Here is a 13,403-nt window from a genome sequence, read left to right as displayed (position 1 = left end):
GCACACCAAATGTTTTTGTCCTTTTTAGGCCCCGTTTACACTGCACACCAAATGTTTTTGTCCTTTTTATGCCTCGTTTACACTGCACACCGAATGTTTTTGTCCTTTTTAGGCCTCGTTTACACTGCACACCGAATGTTCTTGTCCTTTTTATGCCTCGTTTACACTGCACACCAAATGTTTTTGTCCTTTTTATGCCTCGTTTACACTGCACACCAAATGTTTTTGTCCTTTTTAGGCCTCGTTAACACTGCACACCAAATGTTTTTGTCCTTCTTAGGCCTCGTTTACACTGCACACCAAATGTTTTTGTCCTTTTAATGTTTTTGTTCTTTTTAGACCTCGTTTGTACTGCACACCAAATGTTTTTGTCCTTTTTAGGCCCCGTTTACACTGCACACCTTTTTAGGCCCTGTTTACACTGCACACCGAATGTTTTTGTCCTTTTTAGGCCTCGTTTACACTGCACACCAAATGTTTTTGTCCTTTTTAGGCCCCGTTTACACTGCACACCAAATGTTTTTGTCCTTTTTAGGCCCCGTTTACACTGCACACCAAATGTTTTTGTCCTTCTTAGGCCTCGTTTACACTGCACACCAAATGTTTTTGTCTTTTTAATGTTTTTGTTCTTTTTAGACCTCGTTTACACTGCACACCAAATGTTTTTGTCCTTTTAATGTTTTTGTTCTTTTTAGACCTCGTTTATACTGCACACCAAATGTTTTTGTCCTTTTTAGGCCCCGTTTACACTGCACACCAAATGTTTTTGTCCTTTTTAGGCCTCGTTTACACTGCACACCAAATGTTTTTTGTCCTTTTTAGGCCTCGTTTACACTGCACACCTTTTTAGGCCTCGTTTACACTGCACACCATTTCAGGCCCTGTTTACATTGCACACCAAATGTTTTTATCCTTTTTAGGCCTCGTTTACACTACACACTAATTTTTTGGTTCTTTTTGGGCCCAGTTTTGAATCCGTTTGGAATCGGATCTTTTCAGATGTGACTTCAGTCTAAACAGCAATGAATGTGACTTTTTTTTGGTCATCTTTCTGCAAGCGAGGTCATTTGTGTGCGCCAAGAAAGACATATGTATCGTATTATATTTGTAATATTATACTATATATATATCAATTCACACATTATATTACTTTCATTTATTTTCACGTAAAAAAACACACATTTTTAAGGTGTGGCGATTTTTATTTTATTTTGTAGTAGTAGTAGCGACTTCCTTGTTCATTGACGGAATCTGGTCAACTTTCTTTGTTTTCACTTTATCAAACTGCGCATGTAAGTGACCTCGAAGCCACATTGGGGCCACATTGGGGCCACATTGGGGCCACACTGGGGCCACACTGGGGCCACACTGGGGCCTGTGCGCGTTTATACTGGAGTCCGATAAAGATCACTTTTTACTTGCAATGTAAACAGTGGAAAAAATCCGATTTGGGCCACTTTGGCGTGCAGTGTAAACGTAGCCATAGTCTGTTTTTGTGTTAGATAGCAACCAAGCAATGAAGCCAACACTAAAAGGTAATATAGGGGCAGCGAGGTACAGTACAGGCCAAAAGTTTGGACACACCTTCTCATTTCAATGTGTTTTCTTTATTTCCATGACTATTTACATTGCAGATTGTCACATCAAAACTATGAATGAACACATGTGGAGTTATGTACTTAACAACAAAAAGGTGAAATAACTGAACGCATGTTTTATATTCTAGCACACCTGTGAAGTGAGAACCCTTTCAGGTGACGACCTCTTGAAGCTCATGGAGAGAATGCCAGGAGTGTGCAAAGCAGTAGTCAGAGCAAAGGGTGGCTATTTTGAAGAAACTAGAATATAAAACATGTGTGGAGGACCTCTTCCTCTGGGTTCCTTGGACCACCAATGTTGGACATGACAGCTGCGTTCATCTTGGTGAACAATAATTTATTTTTCAATAAATGTTCGTTGGGACCTTTTCCAGTCATTCTCTTCCTTTTGCACTTTTTCTTTGACTTCTTCCTTGATTTCTTCTCGTTCTTCTTTTTGTTCTTTTCTTGTTGTTGTTCTTCTTGTTCTTTTCTTCTTGTTCTTCTTGTTCTTCTTGTTCTTCTTCTTGTTCTTCTTGTTGTTCTTTTTTTTCTTGTTCTTCTTTTTGTTCTTCTTGTTCTTCTTCTTGTTCTTCTTGTTGTTCTTCTTGTTCTTCTTGTTGTTGTTCTTCTTGTTGTTGTTCTTCTTGTTCTTCTTGTTCTTCTTGTTCTTCTTATTGTTCTTCTTGTTCTTCTTCTTGTTCTTCTTTTTGTGATTCTTCTTGTTCTTCTTGTTGTTCTTCTTCTTGTTCTTCTTGTTGTTCTTCTTGTTCTTCTTATTGTTCTTATTGTTCTTCTTGTTCTTCTTGTTGTTCTTCTTCTTGTTCTTCTTGTTGTTCTTCTTGTTCTTCTTATTGTTCTTATTGTTCTTCTTGTTCTTCTTGTTGTTCTTCTTCTTGTTCTTCTTGTTCTTCTTCTTGTTCCTCTTGTTCTTCTTCTTGTTCTTCTTTTTGTGATTCTTCTTGTTCTTCTTGTTGTTCTTCTTGTTGTTGTTCTTGTTGTTCTTCTTGTTCTTCTTGTTCTTCTTATTGTTCTTATTGTTCTTCTTCTTGTTCATCTTGTTCTTCTTCTTGTTGTTCTTCTTGTTGTTTTTCTTGTTCTTCTTCTTGTTCTTCTTATTGTTCTTCTTGTTCTTCTTATTGTTCTTCTTTTTGGGATTCTTCTTGTTCTTCTTCTTGTTCTTCTTATTGTTCTTATTGTTCTTCTTGTTGTTCTTCTTCTTGTTCTTCTTGTTCTTCTTCTTGTTCTTCTTATTGTTCTTCTTGTTCTTCTTGTTCTTCTTTTTGTGATTCTTCTTGTTCTTCTTGTTGTTCTTCTTGTTCTTCTTCTTGTTCTTCTTCTTGTTCTTCTTGTTCTTCTTATTGTTCTTCTTGTTCTTCTTGTTGTTCTTCTTGTTGTTCTTCTTGTTCTTCTTCTTGTTCTTCTTGTTGTTCTTATTGTTCTTCTTGTTCTTCTTGTTGTTCTTCTTCTTGTCCTTCTTCTTCTTGTCCTTCTTCTGGTTCTTCTTCTTCTCTTTGGGGGCGGTATAGGGCGGTATAGCTCGGTTGGTAGAGCGGCCGTGCCAGCAACTTGAGGGTTCCAGGTTCGATCCCCGCTTCCGCCATCCTAGTCACTGCCGTTGTGTCCTTGGGCAAGACCCTTTACCCACCTGCTCCCAGTGCCACCCACACTGGTTTGAATGTAACTTAGATATTGGGTTTCACTATGTAAAGCGCTTTGAGTCACTAGAGAAAAGCGCTATATATATATAATTCACTTCACTTCACTTCTTTCTTCTTCTTCTTCTTCTTCTTCTTCTTCTTCTTCTTCTTCTTCTTCTTCTTCTTCTTCTTCTTCTTCTCCTTCTCCTCCCCATTCTTCGTCCAAATCGTCATCCAACTATTCATCCCAATCTTCGTCAACTTCTTTTTCCACGGGCGGCCATTTGCAGCCCCTCTCCTTTCGGCCGCTGCCCTTTTACACAGCGAGAGGTGATTGCACAACTGCGTCCAGGTGGACCATCTACGCACCTGTCGCTCGTCTCGGAGTCGGCCCCGGCGTGCCCCGCCTCGCTGCAGGTCCGCCGGCCACGCCTACTCACACGTTTTCAGTTATTTCACCTTTTTTGTTGTTAAGTACATAACTCCACGTGTTCATTCATAGTGTTGATGTGACCATCTACAATATAAATAGTCATGGAAGGTGTGTCCAAACTGTTGGCCTGTACTGTACTGTACATATACAGAATATATTATTAGCCTGTCCCCAAATGTGCATCTTATCTATTTGGATGTTTATTTTTCAATTCAATAGCACACCATCTTACACGAATAGAGTGGAGATCTGCTCGGTAAATACAAAGTTGTATTTTTTTTTGCACATGAATTCATGAACTATGGAAGACAAATAGACACTAAGAATGTGCAAATCTAATATGCTCCACATTGTTTGGCCCCCGGTTGTCCCCAAGTTCCCTGCTCAGCCCCCCCAGTTTCTTTACGTTTGAAGGCATCAAGTTGGAACATTGAGGGCGTGCGTCCCTGTGTCATGTTCCTGGCCTCTTGACCCTCTTTTTCAGTCCCTTGCATCTCCGCCTGCCACCCAACCGCCTATTTGACATCTTGGTCCGCTGTTTTTCTTACTGCTGCCCAACCCTTGTTGTCAGACGGCCTGTTCTGTTGCCTCAAACACTTAATTGGTGGACAGGTTTATATAATCAGAGGTGAGTGTCGAGCCCTGCTTCCTGTTGTCATACACCTTCATGGATGCAGTCTACCACATGTTGTAGTACCACAATATTAACACACTCATCCATGAAGACAACACTGTGACTTTGATGCTTGCATGTCGCCATCCCACCAACTTTTCATTCTGTGTCCTGCAAGCTTTTGTCCTTTCAACTCAGTCCAGCTTTTTAAGGATTGATGGCTTCACTTTTCTTTGGCATGCCTTGGCTGCAGTTGTAGTGTGTTGTGTTGTGTTGTGTTGTGTTGTGTGGACCGCACACAAAAGGATGCAGACTATTGTGTGCATGTAGAAAGAGAGCATTAGGGGTTAAAAACCTTGGTAAGTTTAGCCCCTGACAAACGTATCATCTACATCAACAATATGATCATCTACATCCACAATATGATCATCTACATACACTATATGATCATCTACATCTACTATATGATCATCTACATACACTATATGATCATCTACATACACTATATGATCATCTACATACACTATATGATCATCTACATCTACTATATGATCATCTACATCTACTATATGATCATCTACATCTGCTATATGATCATCTACATCTACTATATGATCATCTACATCTACTATATGATCATCTACATCTACTATATGATCATCTACATCAACTATATGATCATCTACATACACTATATGATCATCTACATCTACTATATGATCATCTACATCTACTATATGATCATCTACATCAACTATATGATCATCTGTTGATGTAGATGATCATATAGTAGATGTAGATGATCATATAGTAGATGTAGATGTTCATATAATGGATGTAGATGATCATATAGTAGACGTAGATGATCATATACTACTACTATATGATCATATACATCCACTATATGATCATCTACATTATATAGTTGATGTAGATGATCATATAGTGGATGTAGATGATCATATAGTAGATGTAGATGATCATATAGTAGATGTAGATGATCATATAGTAGATGTAGATGATCATATAGTAGATGTAGATGATTATATAGTAGATGTAGATGATCATATAGTTGATGTAGATCAGGGGTGTCAAAGTCAAATGGACGGAGGGCCAAATAAAAAATTTAGCTACAAGCCGAGGGCCGGACTGTTCGAATGTTCATTGAAAATTTTTTAAATGACGCATATAGTCTAGTGAACCTAATTGAACCTACTGAAAACCTAACAAATATATTCCAATATGATCAGATAAATAAAGCAATATTTTCTTATGGCTCTGTCAGTAATCTTTAATTTTCAACAGACACAAAAGACAAATTTCCTTTATATAAAAATCCCCATAACATGAACATTAAATGAAAGAAACCGGTATTCAAGGCACCATCAGTAGCCTATATTTTCTATTTTAGCAAAAGTGGGCTAAATTTACTTCAAAGAAAAAAACAATAATAGCAATTTTCTATCATCCACTCAACTGAAATATTTTTAAAATATAATTAAATTGAAATACAATAAAATAAAGTGCAAAAATCTATAAATCAAAAACAACACTTTGTTTAAGGAGAAGTAACATGCAGTGAAAACAAATATTAAACTTTAACTTTTAAACTTGAATTGAGTAAAAACTCTAAATATGTGATTGCACAGTAATGTTCACATTAAACCCCCCTCCTCCCTCCGTGGGAGGGAGGCGAGTTGGGTGCCCGAAACCCCCCGCTGGTTTCGGCCCGCCCCTTGGCGCGCGTGGCACGGCGGGCTCCGCGACCCGACGGCTGGCCCTCGTGGCTTGACGGCGGGCGCGTCCCGACGGGCCGCGCGTAGGGGTCAAACGCAGAAGTCTCAGGGCCTCGTGGTGAGGGGGTGGCCTGCGGGTTTCGGCCCGCTTGACCCCCCCGCTCCGCTTGGCGCGCGCGGCACATGACGGGTTCCGCCACCGACGCTCGGGCTGCAGCCCGACGGTGGTGCGGGCCCGGCGGTGACGCGCGGTTTGGGGAAACAAAGCAGAAGTCTCAGGGCCTCGCCCCCTTGGCGCGCGTGGCACGGCGGGCTCCGCGACTGACGGCCGGGCTGCAGCCCTTCGGCCGGCAGGCGCGTCCCGGCGGGCCGCTCGCCCCCTTTCGGAACCTTGGACCGGCATCCGCTTGGTGCGTGTAAAAGATCTGCGGTCTAAAAAAAAAAAAAAAAAAAAAAAAAAAAAAAAAAAAAAAAAAAGATCTGCGGTCTGCGGGCCGGTTCTAATAATAAATCAAGATCATCCCAAGGGCCGTAAAAAACCTTCTCGCGGGCCGGATATGGCCCGCGGGCCTTGACTCTGACATATGTGATGTAGATGATCATATAGTAGATGTAGATGATCATATTGTTGATGTAGATGATCATATAGTAGATGTAGATGATCATATAGTAGATGTAGATGATCATATTGTTGATGTAGATGATCATATAGTAGATGTAGATGATCATATAGTAGATGTAGATGATCATATAGTAGATGTAGATGATCATATTGTTGATGTAGATGATCATATAGTAGATGTAGATGATCATATTGTTGATGTAGATGATCATATAGTAGATGTAGATGATCATATAGTTGATGTAGATGATCATATTGTCAATGTAGATGATCATATTGTTGATGTAGATGATCATATAGTAGATGTAGATGATCATATAGTGTATGTAGATGATCATATAGTTGATGTAGATGATCATATAGTAGATGTAGATGATCATATAGTTGATGTAGATGATCATATTGTCAATGTAGATGATCATATTGTTGATGTAGATGATCATATTGTTGATGTAGATGATCATATAGTAGATGTAGATGATCATATAGTAGATGTAGATGATCATATAGTTGATGTAGATGATCATATAGTAGATGTAGATGATCATATTGTTGATGTAGATGATCATATAGTAGATGTAGATGATCATATTGTTGATGTAGATGATCATATAGTAGATGTAGATGATCATATAGTTGATGTAGATGATCATATTGTCAATGTAGATGATCATATTGTTGATGTAGATGATCATATTGTTGATGTAGATGATCATATAGTTGATGTAGATGATCATATAGTAGATGTAGATGATCATATAGTTGATGTAGATGATCATATTGTCAATGTAGATGATCATATTGTTGATGTAGATGATCATATTGTTGATGTAGATGATCATATAGTAGATGTAGATGATCATATAGTAGATGTAGATGATCATATAGTTGATGTAGATGATCATATAGTAGATGTAGATGATCATAGAGTTGATGTAGATTATCATAGAGTTGATGTAGATGATCATATAGTTGATGTAGATGATCATATTGTTGATGTAGATGATCATATAGTGGATGTAGATGATCATATAGTTGATGTAGATGATCATATAGTAGATGTAGATGATCATATAGTAGATGTAGATGATCATATTGTTGATGTAGATGATCATATAGTAGATGTAGATGATCATATAGTTGATGTAGATGATCATATAGTTGATGTAGATGATCATATAGTAGCTGTAGATGATCATATAGTAGATGTAGATGATCATATAGTTGATGTAGATGATCATATAGTAGATGTAGATGATCATATAGTTGATGTAGATGATCATATAGTTGATATTGATGATCATATGATTGATGTAGATGATCATATTGTTGATGTAGATGATCATATAGTAGATGTAGATGATCATATTGTTGATGTAGATGACCATATAGTTGATGTAGATGATCATATAGTAGATGTAGATGATCATATAGTAGATGTAGATGATCATATAGTAGATGTAGATGATCATATTGTTGATGTAGATGACCATATAGTTGATGTAGATGATCATATAGTAGATGTAGATGATCATATAGTAGATGTAGATGATCATATAGTAGATGCAGATGATCATATAGTTGATGTAGATGATCATATAGTAGATGTAGATGATCATATAGTTGATGTAGATGATCATATAGTTGATGTAGATGATCATATAGTGGATGTAGATGATCATATAGTAGATGTAGATGATCATATAGTAGATGTAGATGATCATATAGTAGATGTAGATGATCATATAGTAGATGTAGATGATCATATAGTAGATGTAGATGATCATATAGTAGATGTAGATGTTCATATAGTAGATGTAGATGATCATATAGTAGATGTAGATGATCATATAGTAGATGTAGATGATCATATAGTAGATGTAGATGATGATATAGTAGATGTAGATGATCATATAGTAGATGCAGATGATCATATAGTTGATGTAGATGATCATATAGTTGATGTAGATGATCATATAGTGGATGTAGATGATCATATAGTAGATGTAGATGATCATATAGTAGATGTAGATGATCATATAGTAGATGTAGATGATCATATAGTAGATGTAGATGTTCATATAGTAGATGCAGATGATCATATAGTAGATGTAGATGATCATATAGTGGATGTAGATGATCATATAGTTGATGTAGATGTTCATATAGTTGATGTAGATGATCATATAGTTGATATTGATGATCATATGATTGATGTAGATGATCATATTGTTGATGTAGATGATCATATAGTAGATGATCATATAGTAGATGTAGATGATCATATAGTAGATGTAGATGATCATATAGTTGATGTAGTTGATCATATAGTAGATGTAGATGATCATATAGTTGATGTAGATGATCATATAGTTGATATTGATGATCATATGATTGATGTAGATGATCATATTGTTGATGTAGATGATCATATAGTAGATGTAGATGATCATATTGTTGATGTAGATGACCATATAGTAGATGTAGATGATCATATTGTTGATGTAGATGACCATATAGTTGATGTAGATGATCATATAGTAGATGTAGATGATCATATAGTAGATGTAGATGATCATATAGTAGATGTAGATGATCATATTGTTGATGTAGATGACCATATAGTTGATGTAGATGATCATATAGTAGATGTAGATGATCATATAGTAGATGTAGATGATCATATAGTAGATGTAGATGATCATATTGTTGATGTAGATGACCATATAGTTGATGTAGATGATCATATAGTAGATGTAGATGATCATATAGTAGATGTAGATGATCATATAGTAGATGTAGATGATCATATAGTAGATGTAGATGATCATATAGTAGATGTAGATGATCATATAGTAGATGCAGATGATCATATAGTTGATGTAGATGATCATATAGTAGATGTAGATGATCATATAGTGGATGTAGATGATCATATAGTAGATGTAGATGATCATATAGTAGATGTAGATGATCATATAGTAGATGTAGATGATCATATAGTAGATGTAGATGATCATATAGTAGATGCAGATGATCATATAGTAGATGTAGATGATCATATAGTGGATGTAGATGATCATATAGTTGATGTAGATGTTCATATAGTTGATGTAGATGATCATATAGTTGATATTGATGATCATATGATTGATGTAGATGATCATATTGTTGATGTAGATGATCATATAGTAGATGTAGATGATCATATAGTAGATGTAGATGATCATATAGTAGATGTAGATGATCATATAGTAGATGTTGATGATCATATAGTAGCTGTAGATGGTCATATAGTGGATGTAGATGTTCATATAGTAGATGTAGATGATCATATAGTTGATGTAGATGATCATATAGTAGATGTAGATGATCATATAGTAGATGTAGATGATCATATAGTGTATGTAGATGATCATATAGTGTATGTAGATGATCATATAGTAGATGTAGATGATCATATAGTTGATGTAGATGATCATATAGTGTATGTAGATGATCATATAGTGTATGTAGATGATCATATAGTAGATGTAGATGATCATATAGTTGATGTAGATGATCATATAGTGTATGTAGATGATCATATAGTAGATGTAGATGATCATATAGTTGATGTAGATGATCATATAGTTGATGTAGATGATCATATTGTGGGTGTGTTGCATGTGATCAATGGATAACAAGTGCAAAGCACGTACTACTGTCATTTGTCTCCACATCCACAGCATCATGTTTGACTATATTGTGGAACATGCAGCACACAACTACAATATGCACCACCTTTTCTGGGCATTACAGAGGCAACTTATTCACTCGCTAAGTTCACGCTCTCGTAGAGAATGACTCCGAGGCAACAAAATGCAGTGTTGCAAGAAGTTGTTTCATAGCGGAGATAACTCCGACTCCAAATTTCCAAATCATCCATCATATCAAAGATGGAATTGCTGCATAAACAATATTTGTTTGTTTTTTTGACAGTCCAAATATGTTGACAGTTGCCCTCCTTGATAGCGAATAATCACATATAAACATGTTGACATAGAAGCCACAGGACTTGCAACAGGAGGTGAGGGGCCAAAGCTGCCAGCCACTAGGTATGCTGCTGCATTTTCCATCATACCTGGATGGGGGGGTGTGGTACGGGTGTGTGTGTGTTGTGTATTCTCCGCCAATGCTTGCGTGTGTATGTCTGCTGTGTGGCTCTGTTCCACAACCTCGGTGCTGTCGCAAAACGCGATAACACAGCCAGTCGGTCCGACAAAAGTCAACAAACAACATGAGAGACAGGGGAAGAGTTGTTTGCGTCTTCGCGGAACTGTCCTCGAGGGAACAGCCTTGCCGGGTCGCTTGCAGCCAGGGAAACAATCCGGTCTAGAATGTCTGTGTTTGAGCAGAGCTAAAAACAAATGCAAAGTTTTCACTCTAATTGCCTATTTCTGGTCCTCAAATGTATCATACTTCGCTATGCAGAGCAGACGACGTCGCCAAGATGTTATCCAGCTTGCGATTTAGTCCAAAGTCGCAAAAGTCAGAGTTCCCCACGCTGTCCGCATCCGCCGATCATTTGTGGCAGCTTTCGGGTCCTTTGAACGGCTGCCGGCGTCTTCCAATTTGTTGATGCATCAGGAGCAACGCTGGCCCCAATCAGTAGATGTCCTGTTGGCATGGTTACAGATAGGTAGATAACGTCATGGTTCCAGATAGGTAGATAACTTCATGGTTCCAGATAGGTAGATAATTTCATGGTTCCAGATAGGTAGATAACGTCATGGTTCCAGATAGGTAGATAATTTCATGGTTCCAGATAAGTAGATAACGTCATGGTTCCAGATAGGTAGATAACGTCATGGTTCCAGATAGGTAGATGACGTCATGGTTCCAGATAGGTAGATAACTTCATGGTTCCAGATAGGTAGATAACTTCATGGTTCCAGATAGGTAGATAACTTCATGGTTCCAGATAGGTAGATACGTTCATGGTTCCAGATATGTAGATAACTTCATGGTTCCAGATAGGTAGATAACTTCATGGTTCCAGATAGGTAGATAACTTCGTGGTTCCAGATAGGTAGATAACGTCATGGTTCCAGATAGGTAGATAACGTCATGGTTCCAGATAGGTAGATAACGTCATGGTTCCAGATAGGTAGATAACTTCATGGTTCCAGATAGGTAGATAACTTCATGGTTCCAGATAGGTAGATAACGTCATGGTTCCAGATAGGTAGATAATTTCATGGTTCCAGATAAGTAGATAACGTCATGGTTCCAGATAGGTAGATAACGTCATGGTTCCAGATAGGTAGATAACGTCATGGTTCCAGATAGGTAGATAACTTCATGGTTCCAGATAGGTAGATAACTTCATGGTTCCAGATAGGTAGATAACTTCATGGTTCCAGATAGGTAGATAACGTCATGGTTCCAGATATGTAGATAACGTCATGGTTCCAGATATGTAGATAACTTCATGGTTCCAGATAGGTAGATAACTTCATGGTTCCAGATAGGTAGATAACTTCATGGTTCCAGATAGGTAGATGACTTCATGGTTCCAGATAGGTAGATAACGTCATGGTTCCAGATAGGTAGATAACGTCATGGTTCCAGATAGGTAGATAACGTCATGGTTCCAGATAGGTAGATAACTTCATGGTTCCAGATAGGTACATAACTTCATGGTTCCAGATAGGTAGATAACTTCATGGTTCCAGATAGGTAGATAACGTCATGGTTCCAGATAGGTAGATAACGTCATGGTTCCAGATAGGTAGATAACGTCATGGTTCCAGATAGGTAGATAACGTCATGGTTCCAGATAGGTAGATAACGTCATGGTTCCAGATAGGTAGATAACGTCATGGTTCCAGATAGGTAGATAACTTCATGGTTCCAGATAGGTAGATAACTTCATGGTTCCAGATAGGTAGATAACTTCATGGTTCCAGATAGGTAAATAACGTCATGGTTCCAGATTTGTAGATAACTTCATGGTTCCAGATAGGTAGATAACTTCATGGTTCCAGATAGGTAGATAACTTCATGGTTCCAGATAGGTAGATAACGTCATGGTTCCAGATAGGTAGATAATTTCATGGTTCCAGATAAGTAGATAACGTCATGGTTCCAGATAGGTAGATAACGTCATGGTTCCAGATAGGTAGATAACGTCATGGTTCCAGATAGGTAGATAACTTCATGGTTCCAGATAGGTAGATAACTTCATGGTTCCAGATAGGTAGATAACTTCATGGTTCCAGATAGGTAGATAACGTCATGGTTCCAGATATGTAGATAACGTCATGGTTCCAGATATGTAGATAACTTCATGGTTCCAGATAGGTAGATAACTTCATGGTTCCAGATAGGTAGATAACTTCATGGTTCCAGATAGGTAGATGACTTCATGGTTCCAGATAGGTAGATAACGTCATGGTTCCAGATAGGTAGATAACGTCATGGTTCCAGATAGGTAGATAACGTCATGGTTCCAGATAGGTAGATAACTTCATGGTTCCAGATAGGTACATAACTTCATGGTTCCAGATAGGTAGATAACTTCATGGTTCCAGATAGGTAGATAACGTCATGGTTCCAGATAGGTAGATAACGTCATGGTTCCAGATAGGTAGATAACGTCATGGTTCCAGATAGGTAGATAACGTCATGGTTCCAGATAGGTAGATAACGTCATGGTTCCAGATAGGTAGATAACGTCATGGTTCCAGATAGGTAGATAACTTCATGGTTCCAGATAGGTAGATAACTTCATGGTTCCA

The 13,403-nt window shown here is 37.8% G+C and overlaps 1 protein-coding gene across 3 annotated transcripts in view; it reads left to right on the top strand.

Annotated features, from left to right (window-relative positions):
- Positions 1–13,403, top strand: part of LOC133641080 (synaptotagmin-14-like) — a 96,204-nt gene that overhangs the window by 67,144 nt on the left and 15,657 nt on the right. The window contains exon 9 of one of the 3 annotated variants that reach the window (XM_062034916.1): positions 4,222–4,278. The exons of 1 other annotated variant lie outside the window; for it this stretch is intronic. In XM_062034916.1, the coding sequence (XP_061890900.1) occupies positions 4,222–4,278 (57 nt within the window). Of the gene's footprint in view, positions 1–1,726; positions 2,524–4,221; positions 4,279–13,403 lie in introns of those variants that run through there. One more of the 3 variants, XM_062034918.1, reaches the window with a different exon arrangement.

The sequence above is a fragment of the Entelurus aequoreus genome, linkage group LG23 (assembly GCF_033978785.1).
Source record: "Entelurus aequoreus isolate RoL-2023_Sb linkage group LG23, RoL_Eaeq_v1.1, whole genome shotgun sequence".
Lineage (NCBI taxonomy): Eukaryota > Metazoa > Chordata > Actinopteri > Syngnathiformes > Syngnathidae > Entelurus > Entelurus aequoreus.
This window is presented reverse-complemented; position numbering and strand designations above follow the sequence as displayed.